At 45.4% G+C, this 18,367-nt stretch overlaps 2 protein-coding genes across 5 annotated transcripts in view; one reads left to right on the forward strand and one right to left on the reverse strand.

Annotated features, from left to right (window-relative positions):
- Plxna2 (plexin A2) overlaps nucleotides 1–18,367 on the forward strand; it is a 196,799-nt gene that overhangs the window by 69,339 nt on the left and 109,093 nt on the right. The gene's annotated exons all lie outside the window — the stretch shown is intronic.
- LOC134481549 (uncharacterized) overlaps nucleotides 1–18,367 on the reverse strand; it is an 87,527-nt gene that overhangs the window by 3,007 nt on the left and 66,153 nt on the right. The window contains exons 4-5 of one of the 3 annotated variants that reach the window (XM_087581916.1): nucleotides 18,101–18,171; nucleotides 3,267–3,427 (exon numbers count right to left, since the gene is read on the reverse strand). In XM_087581916.1, the coding sequence (XP_087438042.1) occupies nucleotides 3,267–3,427; nucleotides 18,101–18,171 (232 nt within the window). Of the gene's footprint in view, nucleotides 1–1,346; nucleotides 3,428–11,914; nucleotides 12,388–18,100; nucleotides 18,172–18,367 lie in introns of those variants that run through there. The other 2 variants (XM_087581917.1, XR_015635827.1) reach the window with 2 other exon arrangements.

Genomic DNA, 18,367 nt, shown 5'->3' on the forward strand with positions numbered 1-18,367 from the left:
ATATGTGCTCTCTGCCTCCTGCTTGGGGTTTTAAAAAGAGATGCTCTTCTGGGAGCAGCAAGTGGGGAAGAGAGTGTGGTACCACGAGGAAAGGGAGTGCTGGGGTATGGGCCTCTCCCCTTTAGGAGATTCCTGGATTGTCCCCTCCTGCCTTCATAGCCCTCCTATCAGCAAGGTCATGCCAGTTCCCAGTATCACAAGTAAACAAGCCTCCCTGTACTGAGCAGGGGACACATGTGTTGCTATTTAATTACATAGTGTGCACTGAGTCTATCTATATTGCAGCTCCTCTGAGGAATGGCAGTTACTGACAATGAGGTGTAATAGAGTCCATTCAAAATGACTTAGGTAATTAATGTATCAGTGCTTTGCTAGAAGTGGGTGTGGAGGAAGGTCACAGTTCCCCCACTCTCCTCTCCCTGCTTGCTCTCCTCTTCCTCTGAGCTCTTTTCATTCAGAAACTATAACAACTCTCAACAGTTGGGAGAGTCTGCATTAGTAATTCCGGGACAAGATGTAGTGAGAGAAAGAGGTTAAAATCAGCATCAGGAGATGTGAAGCTTAGAAGTTATATGTGGATTTCCTTTGTCTAACTGATGCTCCCCGGTGACCTAGAAACACATGGAGTCAGCACACACATTCCACCATAGCCCCAAGCTCCCTCTCTATTTTGGGAACTTTCTCTCACTCCGTAGCCCCAGGTGCAGACTCTGGTGCTATGCAGAGTTGAAGAAGCACAATAGAGAATCCTATTCCACTAAGGACTAGGGATTGTAGGGAGCAGAATGGGGGTGGGGGGTGTAGACTATGTAATGGGAGGAACTGAAACCAGAGGTCACCATCCACAGAGTTAGAAGGGGAAAAGATCCTCTCCTAAATCCTTGCCAACTGCATCCTTTACTTTCCTCCCACTCCATAATCCTATACCTTTAGTTACTTCTTAATTCTCTGCATAAGCCCTCATCTTGTTCTGTGCAAAGCTCCTTGTGCGACTGGTCGGTTTTCCTTTCCTTAACCCCAGACTCATGTAATTTGTCTTTCATTTTTTGACTGCACAGAGGCAGTCAAAAGTTTTCCAGAAGGTTTTTGTGTGCCTTTGTAACTGAGCTTCATGGGCATCTGTGTCACACCTTCTCGATAGAAGGTGCTGTGGCATCCTAGTCAACTCTCTGCCTCCCCACGCTGTGTACAGGAGGTATTTGGGCACTTGGCCTTTCTAGACCCCCTGGAGTCCCAGCAAGTCCATGCCTTTCCATCTTCGGGGGCTTGCTTGTGTCAATGAATCCCCCAGTCAATTCTCCTTCTCCACACAGCCACCTGAATCATAAGCCCATGGAGAAATGAATGGGAATGAAACTCCAGAGTGTAATTGCTGGCCTTCTACTCTGGGTTGGTTTTATTTTTCAAAATCTGACTATTTCTTGGTGTTTCCTTTCTATGCCCTATTAAAACACAACATCAAAAACACAACAAGTCTTTCTGTTCAGTTCAGTTCTGGGTGCAGACCAGAACCAGAGGTACCGGCAGCTGACTGCTCCTATATTCCTGTGTCCAGAGGCACTATGCAACTTCCTCTTGGGCCAGGGATGTAGGCAAAGGTAGGCAGAAGTGGCAGTCTGTCCTGCAGTCTCAGGGTTGTCTGTACTTCTGGGTGTTCAGTGCTCTCTCCCACAGGATTTGGCAGCAGGGAGCTCCCTTACCTCTTTCACCTTGTGTTTCATCTGGGTATGAATGGAGTGAGGAGGAAGGTTCCATTTCTTGGACCACTGTAGGAGAGGCTGATTATCTCAAGAAAGCAACCCTCAGCTCATAACCCCCAGCTGTGACAAGAAATCAGTCTGAGGACACCCTTTTCAGCAATAGTTGGTTCTAGTGAGCTTGTCGTTGGGACTTGAAGAGCATTCGAAATCTCTATTTGACAGATGACACCCAGGTGACCTGGCCCACATGTAAGAATGTAAGTCTCATCTCAAAGTTTCAGGTTCCTTTGGCCTCAGTACTGAATCTGACCAAAGACGAGGATATGAAAGTTATGAACTTCCCCTTATCTCTCTGGTCCTTGTCTCCTGGGAATAGAGACAAATGATGCTATAGCCAGCTTAGTGCTGGTCATCCCTAGACAAAAGGCTGGCAGCTGGTCCTTTGTGGAATATGAAGACAAATGAAGAGACCTTACCCTGGGTTAGAAGGGAGAGCCCTATGGGCTCTCCTTGATGTAACAGTTAAGAGAACAAGGTTGAGAGAGACGGTATGAACCATAACAGAAAGCTGCAGGACCTTAGAGGTGTCCACTGCCTCTTCTGTGGGCAGTCACACATGCTCAAAGCCTCATTTTCCTAAGTGCAGACTTGAGTAGTAATTTCCACTACCTGGTCATGCTGCAAGGCTGCAATAAGCCCATATGAGGAGGACCCACATCACACACACTTCAATGCAAATATTGTCTGAAGGGAGTATATGAATGTCTCTTCCCATTAGAGCCCCAGTGCCTTTCCTGAGTAAGAGGTATGAGATAGAAAATAAATCAGCCTTGGTATCATCTCCCTTCCCATAGATGCCTGTGGCATACTACCACACTAATGACCAAACAGCAAGCTGTGGAGGGGGAGTCGCATGACCCAATTTATGACTGTCTAGTCAGAATTAATCTCTTGCCCACAGTCCTTTGCCAGACACTGGGTAAACTCAAATTGTAGGTGAAAGAGAAGGTGAGGGTCCAGTGGCTCGGTTCCTGCTCCAGAGGGATCAGTTGGTCTCTCTCTCTCTCTCTCTCTCTCTCTCTCTCTCTCTCTCTCTCTCTCTCTCTCTCTGACATCCCCTTGACATAGCCCCTACCTAAGCCTCTTTGCTAACAGAGTATTTTTAACCTGTCACCTCCTTCCATTTTGCTGATCTGCAGACAAGGGTCCCAATGAGATAGCAGAACCCATTAGTGCCGCTAGAGTTAGGTGGTGACTGCTAAGTGCGTCCTTAGAAGCTCCCTCCTCCTGGAGTTCACTGCATGTAACACTCAGAGATCAAGGGCCAGGCAGGTAGGCTGCCTGGATATGTGCAATCTGTCCACTTCACTCTGGAAGGCCTTTTATGTTCCCTCTTGTGGCTAAAAAAATACAATGCTTGCCCTTGTGTTTTAAAGAACCAAATTGTCCCCATTTTTTTTTTAGAGTATCAGATATTCCCATCTTTTCTTGTCCCACATAATCCCCTAAGATTTTGGAAGAATATTCTGTACATGATGTCAGGAACTGGCTGTCAAAAAAGGATACCCCAGGAGGCCACTGGCGGTGAATTCCCCATTAGAGGAGAAAACACAGCTGTCTCTCTTCTCTCTTGGATAGGAATAGGGAGACGGAGCACCTCCAATTCTGGGAGAAGTCTGGGGCAAGGGCAAGACTCTGTTCTTCCTCTTGGTCTTTGAAGCTGGATGCTGTTAGTAATGAACAGAGAAGAGAATGGGGAACAGGGAAGAAATGTGGTAGATTTGCTGGGAAGGGAAGTCAGAGAGCTCTCTTCCCCTTCAGCCTTCAGGGCAGACTGTCCCAATCCCCAGTACTCTAATACACACATAACCAGTCTCCTCCTTATAAGGCCAATTTCCATTCTAAATTGCTCATTATTGCTACCCAGCAGCAATATACAGAAAGTGTCAGAACCCATAAGCTTGGGAAGAATGGACAGGTGAACACATGAATGCATTCGCCTTCCTGTATTCTGTGGGGAGGTGCAAGCCCTTTGGGAGGTGGTACAAGGAGTCAGAACACCAACAGTCAAGGGTGAGAGAAGGACACAGCAGAGGCTGAGTGTAACATTTATTACACATAGATGTGCTAGACACTTTGTGTGACACTGGGGTGAATAGCCTCATAGGATGGGGGGAGGGGAGAAGGCTGCTGTTGCAATGGAGGCAAGCATTGGAAAGATGAACAAAGTCCCTCTAACAGACTGAGAGCTGAAACTAAGGTGCCAATGCTATATAAGAAGGATTCCTGGGGATGTGACAGCTCAGCTAGGTTGTGCATGCTGGTACAGTTCTCTGTGACTCCAATATGCATGGCTTAAAACCTCACCTCAGAGGAGCCTCAGAGGTTCTACTAAATTTTCTCGGTCCAGTTACTTGGAGTATGACTTTGGACAACTAAATTAAACTTCTCTATGATTTACTTTCCCCTATATATCACAACAGTGATAGCAACCTACCTCAGAGGGAGGCTAGGGGCTTTAATGTGTTCATGTCAAGACTGTGGGATAGTGTGTACTTGACACTTATTGTTCCTTGTTACTTCCCTGCTAGGTCATAGTTTCCTTCAGACCAGGAAGCCAGAGGAATACATCTTTGTATCCCCCAGGATATCCTTCCAGAAAGAAGATAAGGCTATTTCTAAGACCTCATGAAGAGTCAGTGCTTATTTTAATAGATGATAACCCTGAAGCCAAGAAGAAGCTAAGCAATGTGCCCAACTCACAAAGGTAGAAAACAAGGCATCAGGAATATATACCACCATTCCTGCTCTCCACAGAGGCTTTGCAGAGCAGATGATCAGTGTCAAACTTTCCTTAGTGTGTTTCTGGGTCATTTTCCAATCAACCCCACCTTGTACCTGCTGCCTTGCCCTTTGGCATTTTCTAAGGAGTCTGGTGTTCCTACCTGTTCATCAAGAGTGCTGTGCTTATCGTGAGGTGCTGTAAACTTTAAATGGACTACAGGCAGGACCTGGGCTTGGTCTGAACACAGAGTTCAGAGCACAAAGGGGAAAAAGCAGGCCCTGGTATACTCCAGTGGGCCCACCACCCAGCCTGCCAGGCACCCAGGCTGCAGTCAGGCGCCTGTCTTCACTGCAGACTTGATGCAATCTGGAAAGCGTATTAAACATTGCACCGAGTAGTTGACATGTAATTAATAAAGTACAGATTTTGGCTGGAAGCCGCAACTTAAAATAGCACCATGAGTGTAGGAAGAGGAAGGGCAAGGGAGGTAAGTCAGAAGATGGCAAGACCAGTGTCTCTGGGAATATTGGACCCAATTCTTGCTGAAGCATACCAAAATTATGGTAGGAGAGAAAAATAATCTTTGCCCTTTTTAAAATTTATGGGGTGAAACTGAGGCCCAGAAAGACTAAATAAATGCATATCCTACCATGCATCACTGGACAGAGCTGAGGACCCAGCCCTGGGAGAGTGTTTGATGCTTGCCTACACCCTGCACACCCATAGGTAGTCAGAGAGCACTTTCATATATCATTGAGATGCTCTCTCATGAAGCTGTACATTCCAGGACTGTTTTTAATTTGAGAGATGTTTTAATGGCATTTTGAGACAGTCTGTTCCCTCCCTGATTCTCCAGAGAGGCTGGAGGGAGCTTTGCATCTTCTTTGAAGAAGGAGAAGAAAAAGAGAGAGAAAGAAAAAAAAAGTCTTTCTTCTACAAGAGTGTTCAGAGAGCCCTTTGCTGCAGCCAGCCAGCCTGCTGGTGAGAGAAGTGAAAAAGTGGGGGAGAAGGGAGAGAGGCCTCTCTGGTTAGTTCAAATGACTGGCCTCGGGGGTTTTTGGCACTGAAGCAGGAGTCCTGCTTATCTTTACCACAGATCCCAAACTGAAGTTCTGAAGTAAAATGCAAATTTGAACCCACCTAATCAACCCTGGCAGGGCACCTCAAGCTGCCAGGGCACACCCTAGGGCCTGGGAACATTAGTTCTAGGTAAAGGAAATTGGGATGGAAGGATCTAGCAGTCCCAAATTCAAACAACTGTAGAGCAGGACTTTGACAACATAGGGGAGACTGAGGAATCTTAATACCTACCATGAAAATTTGTAGTGACCCCCCTTATGTAAGTTGGAATATTTAATCCATTTCTCTACAAGGCAAAAATAAACATGATCTTATTTAAATAGTGGTGAGTGGAGAAGAATATGTCAAAACCTATCACATCTCAAGCCTACTGGGCCTTCATTAAGAGTCATCAATGTGAACAGGCCCACGGAACCATCTGATATAGCATGATCCATGTTTTCTTTGCTTGTATCCCCCCAGAGCATAGTTTCCCCAGCATACAGGCTGTGTCTTCACTGTGTCTGTAGCAAAGTACAACAGACTAATCCCAAGTCTGCTTTAAATATCGCAAACCTTAGTATAGCTGTCCACACAGTAAATGAAAAGGGCATCATGGGACACTTGAGTTGTTGAGTGCTAGCAGGCACCTGTCCCTTTTCCTACCATTTTATGTGTTTTTCTGTCCCATGTCCCATGCTTGGCTTACTACCACCTAGATGAATCAGACAATCAGAGGAATGTGAGTTTCTGCCTCTACCCCCAGATTTTCCAGGCAGGCACCTTATCCTCATGTCCAGAACTTGAACCCACAACCTTATACTGCTATATCTCCCAGAGAGACATGTCAGAGCTCTAGAGCAAGAGGCCCAGCTGTTAGCCAAATACTTAATCCCAGCCCTTTCTACTTCTGGGAGGTTTGTGATGCTGAAGAAGGGACAGAAATGCATGCACTGTCCCGGTAGCAGAAGGGTGGAAGTAAGAGACTAAAAAGTGGTGGATTGGGTTTCACTGGAATTCCACTGGAGGCCTTTGCTGGGCAGCTGAATCAGAGGTAAGAAAGATGCAGAGACCAGAGGAGTCTTAGAGTCGACTGTGGGCAAACTTGATAGCCCATCTGGAATCCATCCATGACCATGTTCCCTTCCCCATACCCTGATCTCATTGGTGGAATTGCAGTGGAGGAGCAGGGCCAGTAACCTTGGCCATCAGGCTGAATAAATCCTCCCGGTGCCAGCTCCCAGCCCCTGCTCCCACTCCTTGATCTGGGAGCACAGGCCCCATGTATTTACTGCCTCTGCTTCAGTTTCTGCCCATTTGTGACATGATCTGAAGGCTTTGAACAGGACATAAGGAAAAGGAATGACAACAGGGTTCCAGCTATTTAGGGCTCTTGAAAGCCAGCTCCTTGGCAGCAAGAAGTCTGGATAGCCAGCCAGTATCTTAGTGGTGAGCTTTCAAAGCCCACAGGAGTCCACTAACCCTTAGCTGTTAGCATTCTTAATGTCCTCCATTGCCTATCACTCTAACACCTAAAAGCCCAAATTCTTGAGACAGAGGAAGCTAAGAACTGAATGATGTGATATTGCACAAAGATCAAGAGGGATCCAGCCTGGCACTGTCTTTACTATGGCTTGTTTTCTGACCTTCCAGGACTATTTTCCTTTGTGTGAGACCTTCCTTTCAGGATGAACATGAGGATCATAGCTATGATGATAATGGAAAGAAGAATTAGTTGACAGAGAACCATGCATGATCAAAACACACCTCAGCAAGGGCAGATAGAATGCAAAGCCTGTTAGAGGGGTCCAGAGCACAAGAATCATGCTAGCTCCAGGATGTTGTCCCTAGAGCATCTAAGACATGGATTTCCCCAGCTTCTTTCCCCATGTGTTAGGATGTAAGGAATTATGGCCACTTGTTGTCAATTGTCATATTTTGCTAACTTTTGAACACACATCTAGCGTGTGGGCATGTTTTTGGGGGCTACTGGTTCCTCTTCCAGCAAGGAACAGGAAAGAGTCGCTGCTAGGGAATCTATAGGCTGGCTTACACTACTGGAAACTCAGCTCTCGCTCTATCATTTGGGAAGAATTCTAAAAGCCAAGCCAAGGTACTCTCTTTTTGGGAAGCCCCATGAATTGAAAGGCACTTCAGACCACCTAGAGGGAGCCAGGCCCTTTTGACCATCCTAAATATCTTCAACAACAAACTTTCTGGGAACAGTATGTTTTCACAGTACAGCTTCCTGAATAGTGTTTGTCTAATCTGTCTGCCCAAAATCCCTCTCCAAACACTAAATTTCCTGCCCAGCACAGGCAATCAGAAAGCTAATTATCTGAGATTAGGAATGGGGGGTTATCCCATTTAATTACAGGGAATAATTAGCCCACCTGATGTCAGCAAAGCCAATGGGATTAGAAGTAAAGTTTAGGTTGGACAGAGGTCAGTATGGGTGGTGGGAATGTCCTGAGCTCTGAGGCTGGTTTCTCCTGGCCGTGGCTGATGCTGGGATTCTAGGCAAATGTGGGTAGGGTTCTCTAAAGAGCATCTTTCTAAGTTATCTGGAAGAATGTGTGTCTAGGGTTGGGTGGGGGGCAGAATAGGCAAAGAGATAGACAGACAGAGTACACAGAAAGAAAAGCAAAAACAGGTGGGGGAGGGGAAGCAGAAGGTGCAGAACTGAGAATGGAAAGATCAGAAACAGAAGAGGAGAAAAAGTAAATAGGAAATAAAGAAGGTGGCCAGTAAAACTAGAGACTGGTTTGTAGACACTATCACACCCATATGTTGCAGGCTAACATTGCTGTTACTTTCCTTTCTGGAGGGAAGTCAACAAGGGCAGCAGAAGCTGTACACTGCTTGCATCTTCCCTCCATTTTTGCCTTCTTCTATCTCTCCCTACATGCTTTCCTCTGCTGCCTAGCCCACTGACCTAGTTTTGCAACACAAGGTGCAGGCACTGAATGCTTGAGACCTGGCTGTGGCGAAAACAGGGTGATAGCCCAGCCCTCAATGATCTAGGTTGAGTGTCTTCTGTGACCCAAAGAAGGGATTTTTCTGCCCTGCAGCCCCGATGATCTCTCTATAGGATGACTCTCTTGGCTCATAAATTCATTCATTCAGTAATTCATTCATTCTTTTCCTTTACATGTGCATCCAGAACTTTATTACTACTAAAAACTTTATTACTCAATACAGGCTGAGCCATGGTCAGCCTTGAGGCTTTTGTCAATGTGTGGCATCTGGGCCAATTGGCTCCATTTTTTGAGAATTGTCTCCTGTCTCTTGCAACCACCTGCTGATACTTAAACCATTCCAGGCCCCCATTCAGAACACCTACTAGTGAATGTTGCCTCCAAAGTGCACATGCACACAAGCCCAATGCAAAGGCCATGTCTGGGCCAAAGCAATGCTGTAGGCACAAAGGGAAGGTGTGAGCATTACTCCTTGCATATATTTAACCTCACTTTTCTCAAAGAAATTCAGGTGATTTATAAAAAAAGACGGGGCAACGTAACAGTAACTAACTTAGAACTAGAGCATCCATGCCCCTTCCTCCACAAAGGTATGGAGGAAATAAACTATTAAACTTAATGGAGGCTCAAGAAAAGATTAGATTTGATCTGAGGTTCCCAAGCATCCCAAAACTCTTCCTTCTGGTAGGACTCACTCACATTTTTTAAGGAAAGACTTTACATTCTATGAATAATTTATGATCATGGGGGGTCTTGTACAGATTCTAGGACAAGAGTTTAACATCAAAATCAGAAACTTCTTTTAAATGTCAATGCTAATAGTAACCCCTCATCAAGTGCCAAAGATATGAAGTCAATGCAATAACCAATACTCAGGGAGGCACTCTCACGGAGTAACAAACAATAGAAGCATATGAGACCATAAAGGAAAGGGAGCTTTCTGGCTAAGATCTTGTAGACCAAGTTTGTGGTCTTTCCAGAGTTCTAAGTTGATCGAGGATGGAATGAAATTGTTAAAGTACCCTGTTAAGCATGTGTGCTGCTAAAAGTTGAATAAAATGAACACTTTAGATCCAGCTTCTACTTCTGGGAATTTATAATTTATGTTGGCACTTAGATCAAGACTCAGATGGCAACAGATGAGTGTTAAAATAAAGGACAATGAAATGTTAATATCACACAAAAGGCAAAGTTGGGCTTTTTTTTTTTCTTTTAGAGACTAATAAACTGCTCCAAGTTCAGGTTCTTGCTTAGACTGGCTGCTTGTCTGACTTGTGGCTATTTGCCTCACAAGTCTGCGTCCCGGGTTTTAATGTGACATGGGTTTGATGGTAAAGTGAGGTTAGTATAAGGTGGCTGTTGCCCATAGCAGCTTTAGCATTAACAGAGAAGCCATAAGAAAACCAGGGAGGAACAGAGCTCTCTGGGAAACTGCGCGCTCACCGCCTTTTCTGAGCCATCTCCTTCCTCATGGCTAAAACTTCTATTTTCTGGAGGTGCTTTATCAGAGATGGTTTTTCAGAAGCCAAAATTCACCTCTTCCCTGACCTTGAATCAGGTTTATAATACAACTCGATAGGTATGTGTGACTTCCTTTTATTCCATCTCTTTTCCTTTCTCTTAGAAAAGGCCCAGGCCCTAGGTGGTGCTGAACAATCACTGTTTGTGTCTCTCCTGCTGGACAACTTCAGAGGCTTCCCAGCCCTCAGCCTTCAGCCCTTTCCCTACTTGCCCCTAGGGAGATGCTGGGATCAGACAAAATAAGCAATGCTCATTCCTACCTCTCCTGGAGGAATCTCTGTCTGCAGTGGTCATAGTTCAATGCCCTAAAGCTTCCAAGTGATAGCCAAAGGGGCTGAGATGAAAATCCGTGTGGCCCCCACTTTTCTAACCTAACATGCCCTGAATCAGAGTAGCCAGGTATAGCAGAGCCAGGAGTTAGCACACACAGGCTGATCCATTGAGCACACGTCTGCCTCCCTCCCATGCTTCTTTGCAGCTTCTCTGGTACTCTCCAGATCACTGCCAAACTGTCAAAAGCACCAAGAAGCAAAGTGCTGTTCAGTTAATGATCACAGCCCCAGGAGAGGTACAGAGCTCTTTTAAGAGAAGCAAGTGTAGGGGGAGTGGGGGCGTGGGAGGGGCAGGGGGGATGCTTTAGTGCTTGGCACAAAAGCCTGCTCTTTCTAAGTCACAGATTAGAAGTGGGTAGGTCTGCTCCAGCTGCTTTCCTTCTGGGTTAAGGACTAAAGCCACCCCCTCACTTTACTCCTTTTCAGGAAGTGGGGAAAAAAAAGTCAGACTTAGAATGTTGCTATCCTCTGATGGATCCGGTGGCCTCAATGTTCTGGTCCCCACCACAGACCCTGTGGAGACCCTAACAGACTATTCCTCCTCCAGAGAGGGGCCACCTTCCCAGATAGGCTGGTAGTTCCAATAGCAAATGGCCTGCTTGCTGCCCCTCCCTTCTCTCCCTGCTCCCAGCCTGCTCCTTTGGAAAGGAGAGTGGAATGACCGACTGCCTTCTGAAAATTACCTCCCTGCTTGGTCTTACTCAGCTTGGTCCCATCTGCACCTATAGGTGGAGGAAAGACCCCTCTCCTTCATCCCTTCTCAACGTCTCTGGTTCCTCTACATTCTTCCTCTCATCTGTTCTGAAGCATTGCCATGCAGGTGTCATGGCTCTTGTCAACTTTGTAGCTGTGGAAATTAGGAATCACTAACCCCCAAGCTAAGGCTGAATACCCTGGTGTGATCCCTACCCCGGAGAGTTAGATCATCATCTGTGAAGGGACAATAGCATGTATGGGAAGGGAAGTTGACTGGACTTGGGGGATCTTGAAATAAAACCATAAGCCCTGGGAAGTGACTTCTGAGGGAAGCCCGGTGTAGTGCAGCTTCTAGACTTTGTGAGCAACATCTGGGGCAATCAAAGCCTTTTCTTTGGCATCGAAAAGATTGGGACAGTCTGAGGAGTAGAGGAGGCCTTCCTTCTGCTTGATTAACCAATATCTCATGGGGCATCTGTTAATGTTCAGGTAAAGGCAATGAAGAATTTATTTCTCATGAGGACAAGGCCTCAGTTCTCTCCCATCGACCAGTGAGAACCTGGCACTTGCTGTATTACATTCTGCCACCAGCAGAGCCTGCGTTGCTGGCACTGTGCCCAGCAGCTGTGCAGTATCAGTATGAGGAGAGATAGGTGTTGAGAAGAAGGTGTCCGGCAGTGAGGTGACTAGAAGAGATCTCAACAGTGAAACCAGGGAGCAAGTTAGCATCTGACCATCACAGAGACGGGTGCAATGGATGAGACAGTCCTTGCTCACCACCCTTTTCCCAACCACACTGATCAATGGGAAAAGCCTAGCAATGAATTAATTAAGGGCCTGTTGTCAGAGGGAGGTGGCTCTTTATTAAAAGCCTTCTTCTGGGAGAAGAAATGGGGAGTACTGTGAAGACAACAGCTACTCAAACGATCTTTTAACAGCGCTGAACTCTGTCTGCTATGCCCTCAGGCTCTACCAGAATGTCAGATAGATCAGAATACATGAGTGTCTCTGGGATGGGGGCTGGGGATATGGGAAGATGAGGGTTTTCTTCTTCCTCTGTCATCCTTGTTCAACCCCAGCTCTGACCTATCTTCCTGACTTCAACACTTCCTTTCTACCAGCCTTGAGGCACTGAAGCTCTTTCCATAGCAATATCTGGACTAAAATAATACTTCCTTCTGAGGTCTTCTCCCACTCCACTGGGACCAGTGATCATCTCTACGAATGTTTCCATTGCCAGGGTCTGAAGATCTATGGCAGAAAGAATGAGGTGGGAAGTCTTCTTCCCTGTTTTGTTTTTAGAGACCGGCAGAGACCTAGGATAATGAAAGCACAACAGTTCAGTCCCCATGCCCAAGGCTCTGTGACTTTGGGGGATGTCACCTCACCCCTTCATGCCTTGCCTTTCCCATTTATAATGTGAGGATAATGGAGAAACTGACTATAGAAGGTCGTAAGCACTGTAAAGATGTGCGTAAGACATTTCGCCTGATAAGAACAATGGGAACTAAGTGCAAACTGTACTAACTTGGGTCCACCCTGCTAGCCTCAGCAGATAGACCCAAGCCTTTAGCTGGCAAGGAGTACAGGAACTGGCAGGGTTTACAACAGTACCAAGCCTGGAAAGTCATGGAGGTGTATACAGCCTAGTCTCTTCTCTGGGTCCTTAGTCTGCAGACAACTACCTGTACTTACACATGTAACTTTACTAGGAGACACTCCAGCAACTGTGGGGCTGAAAGGTCAGTACAAGAGGTGGTGGCTTAGGATTCTGACGTTAGAACAAATTGTAAAATAAAGATACAAAGACAAAAAAGCTGGGGATGTAATTGGAAAGGGGCTGGAGGCCGTGTTAGCTAGACTCCAGTGACAAACTAGAGAGACTTTTCTATCAGTGGGACAATTAAGGATATCATGTGTGGGTGGGTGTGGTGTGGGGATGTGAAGTGTGTATGTCTGTGAGTGTGGGGGGGGCATGGGGATGTGGGATATATGTGTATGCTGTGTAAGGAGGTGTAGAGTAGGGGATGTGTGTGGGGTGTGTGGGGGGTGTGTGGGGGGTGTGTAGTATGAGAATGTGGGGTGTATGTGTATGCTATGTAGGGAGGTAGAGTGGGGTGTAGGATTTGTGTGGTATGTGTGGTGTGAGTGTGTGGAGGGTGTGTATGGTGTATGTGCTATGTGTATGGGGAGTTGTGAGTGTGTGTGTAGAGGTGTGAGCATGTGTGTGGTGTGTGATATGTGTTGTGTGTGTTGTATATAGGGGGAGGTGTGAGTGTGTGTGGTATATGTATATAGTGTGTGTGTATGTGTGTGTGTGTGTGTGTGTGTGTGTGTGAGATGTGGGGGAGGTATGAGTGTGTGTGGACTGTGGTGGTTGGGTATGAAAGGGTGTGGGTGTGTGGTGTTTGTTGTATGTGTATGAGGAGGTGTGAGTGTGTTTGGGATGTGTGTGTTGTGTGTGAGGGAGGTGTGAGTATTGTGGAGTGTGGTGGGGTGTATGTTGTGGGAGGTAGGAGTGTGTGGTATATGTATGTGTGATATGTGTGGTGTGTGTGTGTGTGGGAGGTATGAGTGTGTATGGAGTGTGGGGGTTGTTTATGGATGTGTGTGTGTGTATGTGTGTGTGTGTATGTGTGTGTGTGCTGTTTGTGTGTGAGGAAGTATGAATGTGTTGGGGCTGTGTGTGTGTTGTATGGGGGGAGGTGTGAATGTGTGTGTGGGGTGTGTGTATATTGTATGTGAGGGGAGGTGTGAGTGTATGTAAGGTATGTGTATGTGGGTTGTGTGTGGAGGTGTGGGGGGTGGGAGTGATTTCTTTCAATATCCCCGAAGTGATGTACACTCATCATTTTTTTAAAATTATGAAACTGAGATAAGCAAGAGAAAGAAAATTACAAGCATCTGAAATTTAAGGATTTTTGCATACAGAAAAGGCAGGATCAAATACGTGTTTTAAGAAGATTAATCTGGAAGTGTTGGGTAGAATAGATTAGAGAATGAACATGCTGGAGGCAAGGAGACTTCTCAGGTTACTGCAGCTGCAGAGATAAGAGGCAATAAAAGCCCAGACCCAGTAGTTAGCAAAGAGACATACAGCATGTGAATATAATCTCCATTTCTCTTGGTCACTGCACTTTTCTGTACCATGGTATATGCACTCCATGTATACTGTTTTAAGACTTCCTTTTAAACTATCAGGTAGTCATCCTGCATCCAGACACAGGGGCTAGGTGACATCATGGTGCTAAGTCCTGAACTCCCATGCTGAAGCTCAAAAGCCACCCTCAGTAGTAAAGAGAGGACATTACTATTCCAGATTGTGCAAGGCAGGGCAGTTACAAACTATTGAAAAGAATGTGTTAATTTGAGATCTCAATAACTCTTTTTAAGTTCCCTATCTTTTGCTCTTTTCCCAAACTTCAGATAGCCTTCTTCCCACCATGAAGGAGACGGCTACGTGCCCCTTCCCTGAGACAGCTCTTCAGAGGTCCTCAGCCATGTAGTTTCTTCCTAGTCCAAGTAAAGACAGCCCCTTTTGTTTGTCTCGAAGGAAACCAAGGACCCACAGAGAAACAGAGTGGAGGAGAGTTTCGGAACCAACCCCAACTAGCTTCAGGTTCCACAATACCACCCTGCAGCTGCCATCAGCTCTATGCACTTAACATTTCTTCCTTGTAAAATGGGAGGAGGCTACATGATGAAGTTTGGGAGATTATTCATGTCCACACACCCAATCTTTTACACTTGGATGAGATAGAATGGATAGAAATAAATGGTTTTAAATTAATAAGGAGAGAGAGCTATTCCAAAGCATGCATATATGTGGAAGTTGTCCTACCTCCTTTTGGGAAAGGAAACCAGTCTCTCTCAATATGCCTACTTCCAACCCTGCTATCCACCCATCTGAACACCTGCTGAGGAAATGGCCCCAGAGTCACTCCTTAGCCAAACTGCCTGGGCATCCCCAGGAAAAGAATCCGTGTATGTATAGCACTGTAAACAGAGATTCTTGCCTGAGCTTTGGGTAAACAAAGACTCTTTGGTCTTGGCAGAGTTCCTCATTACTCTTTATTAATTCCTTCTCCCTCCCTCCACATCCCTCCCAACTCTGTGCACTGTGTGAATTATAGCTTTGCCTCTGCATAATGTGATTTCATCTGCGGCTGCTTAATGCTTCGGCTAACTCTTGCTGTGTTTATCTTAATGTTTCCCAGAACACTATAGTGCTTCCTCTGCCTGACAGCTTCTCTTGTTTCTGGATCCTTAGACCTGCCCAATCTTAGAGATATAGCCTGGTGTATAAGGTGCAGGGCTGAGCTCTTAGAGCAGCCTCTGGATGGAATTTGCCGTGGCCCTTTCTGATCATTGTATTTCAAACCCATCCTAACAGGGTAGAGCCAAAGATACAGATTCTTTTTGCTTCCAGGTCTTAATGTCACTCTCCCACAAGCAGTCAAGAGGAAGGCCCCAGGATGGGAACCTCAATGCTTCTAGGAGGTGGGTTCTGAGCTTAACCTTAGGATGGTGAGAGCAGAGCCCACATTTCATTCTGGGAGTGATGTGTATCAGTGAGTGCTTGGCTATCTTCCCTTCACCAAAGAGGAGCAAAGAAGACCTAATTTAGACCAAAATCCTGGCCTCTGGTGTTCTACTCAGCCTGCAGCCACTCTCTCCAATCTTGCCTGCACCCTATCCTTACACATTACAATGTTCAGTAAATGTTTGTCCTCTACCTTATATCCCAAGCTGTTAATTCTTAGACTGTTTCAAGATGCCAGAATCTGAAGATCTCTTCTCTGCATCCTAGGAAGAAGCCCATCATAGACTGACCCCCACCCCCAAACCCAAATCCAAATCCCTCTAGCCCTGTGATCCCTTCTGCTATGCCCTCTGTCCTCCACTGAATATCTAGGGAAGTTTATAACATAAACAGAATTAAAAACAATTATGTCAGAAAACATCAGTCACCACTGTAAAAGTCTTTCTGATTGACTGACAGCTGTAGGGACCAGAGCCAGGAGTGTGTGTAGAGGCATCATCTTAGCTCCTCACTTCTTAGTTGCCTCCTTCTTTATAGACAAAAGGGATTCTTCACCCCATCTCTTCTCTTTCTCTTTTTCCTTGGGTCAGAGTAACCCACAGGTTTCTGACTCCTTTACCGATTATCAAAATATTGGGTGCCAGACTCTTAGTTCTCCTTCGGAGAGCCTCAGCCCACTGAGCTGTGACTTTGCACACTTTTACATTTTCAGAGCTCTGAGGACAGAGCTGAGACCTACAGCGTGCTTTGGGAGTTGTTGCCATCTCCCCCCACCCCGTGTGTGTGTGTGTGTGTGTGTGTGTGTGTGTGTGTGTGTGTGTGTGTGTGTGTGTGTGTTTGTGAGAGAGAGAGAGAGAGAGAGAGAGAGAGAGAGAGAGAGAGAGAGAAAGATTTGACTGTATGTTTAGGAAGGAAGAAAGAAGATCTTAGAGACAAAATTTACTAAAGATTTCAAGCTATAAATAATTCGGGTCATGAAGTCCTACAAAAATAAACTTCAGCTTGAATTCTCTCTCGCAGCAGTAAATGCACAGCTGCAGATGTGCACTCATTAACTCATCAGAGTTCAGTGAGAGCAGTACCAGACACTCCACCTGCCTCTACAAAGATCAGAATGTGCATATGTGGCACACATATGCACACAAGCACTAACTGTTAGATACACAGAACACACATGATATACCTAACATATACATATACCACACATTACACATAGACATAACACATGGATACATACACAACACAAGGCACACAGAGAGGCACACACATCACATACAAAACATGCATATGACATATGACACAATTCATACACACATAACACACCAAACACATATGCATGACATACATATACACATAAGCATTTCACAAAGATACAAAGATACACACATCAAATACACATATACTATACACACATATACATACACATACAAATATATGGCATGTATAACACACAGAGCTATATATATATGCACCATGCTACATATCAAGCATCAAACATGCCATATATGTACATACTCACAAATAGTTTCAGATGACACACATGTACGCACACACACACACCACCACCACTATACCACATGCATGTACCATTTACCATGCAAACCCAGAGTTCTGAGCCAGAGCCAGCCAGTAATAACCCTAGGACAGAAGATGCTGTGAGTCTACTCAAGTTACAAGCCTCAGTCACTTTGCATCTAAACTCTTATTTTTTCTTAAGTGCTGAGGTCCAAAAAACAGATTTTTAAGAGATCTGGGTTCAACCCCAATAAGGTGCCTTTGGGTTTGTAGCACATTTCACATTTTCCACAGATGCAATTCCCACCCTAGATCTTTGCTTAGGCCTCATCTCCTCCAGGAAGCCTCTCCACCGGGCCTCCCTCAAGTCAGATGAGCCATCTCCATTCTGAATGCTGCTGACTTTGTGGAAATCATCTCTCTTGAGGCTAATGAGTTTGTGAAGATAACTGGTGCTGTTCCTGCTTCCATCCTGAGCTCTCTGAAGGAGCGCAGTATCATTTATCAGTGTCCTCTGTTTCCCAGTGCAGCCTGGCTCATGGTAGGCATGTAATAAATAAATAGGGGACAGTACTGAAAATCTTAGCTAATAACTCTTTTCATTTCAACAATATCCTTTTGTGCTGAGAGAGAAGAATAGCTACCCTCATCTGGCAGCTACAAAAACTATTACATGCACAAATAAAATGACTTGTTGGAAGCCACACTCCAGTTAATGTGAAAGTTGGGATTAGACTCTATCATCACCAGAGTCTCAGACCCCAGCAGTGCCTGTAAAACCCAAATTTCTCCATAGATGGCTACAAGATCCCTAACCCTCCTTCTGACTAGTAGTTTTTGAAAACCATCGTGACCATTGCTTCTGCTCCTAATAGACTGCCAATCCTACAGACAGATTTTATAATAGAGTTAACTAGAAAAGAAACTAATACATAGGCATTTGTTTACAGGACCACAGGTAAGCCAGTCACCTGTGTGTGCTGAGCTGGTTGGGACTGGGATGTCCAGAGAAGAATTGTCCTTCATTTCTGTCCAGACACAGCTGTGATTTAGACAAAAGAAACAATAATGTTAATATCTTTTTCTCCCCTGCCTCTTGCCCTCCAAGAATGAACACTGAATCTCCCCTGGGGCTGTATCTATCTCATTCCTGCCCCAGAACCAGCTCTGTTAAACTAAATATTAGTCCCCAAGTATGTTCTGAATTATTTTGCCCCTTAGACAACAGATAACAGTCT

This window comes from Rattus norvegicus, chromosome 13, assembly GCF_021556685.1.
Source record: "Rattus norvegicus strain SHRSP/BbbUtx chromosome 13, alternate assembly SHRSP_T2T, whole genome shotgun sequence".
Classification (NCBI taxonomy): Eukaryota; Metazoa; Chordata; class Mammalia; order Rodentia; family Muridae; genus Rattus; species Rattus norvegicus.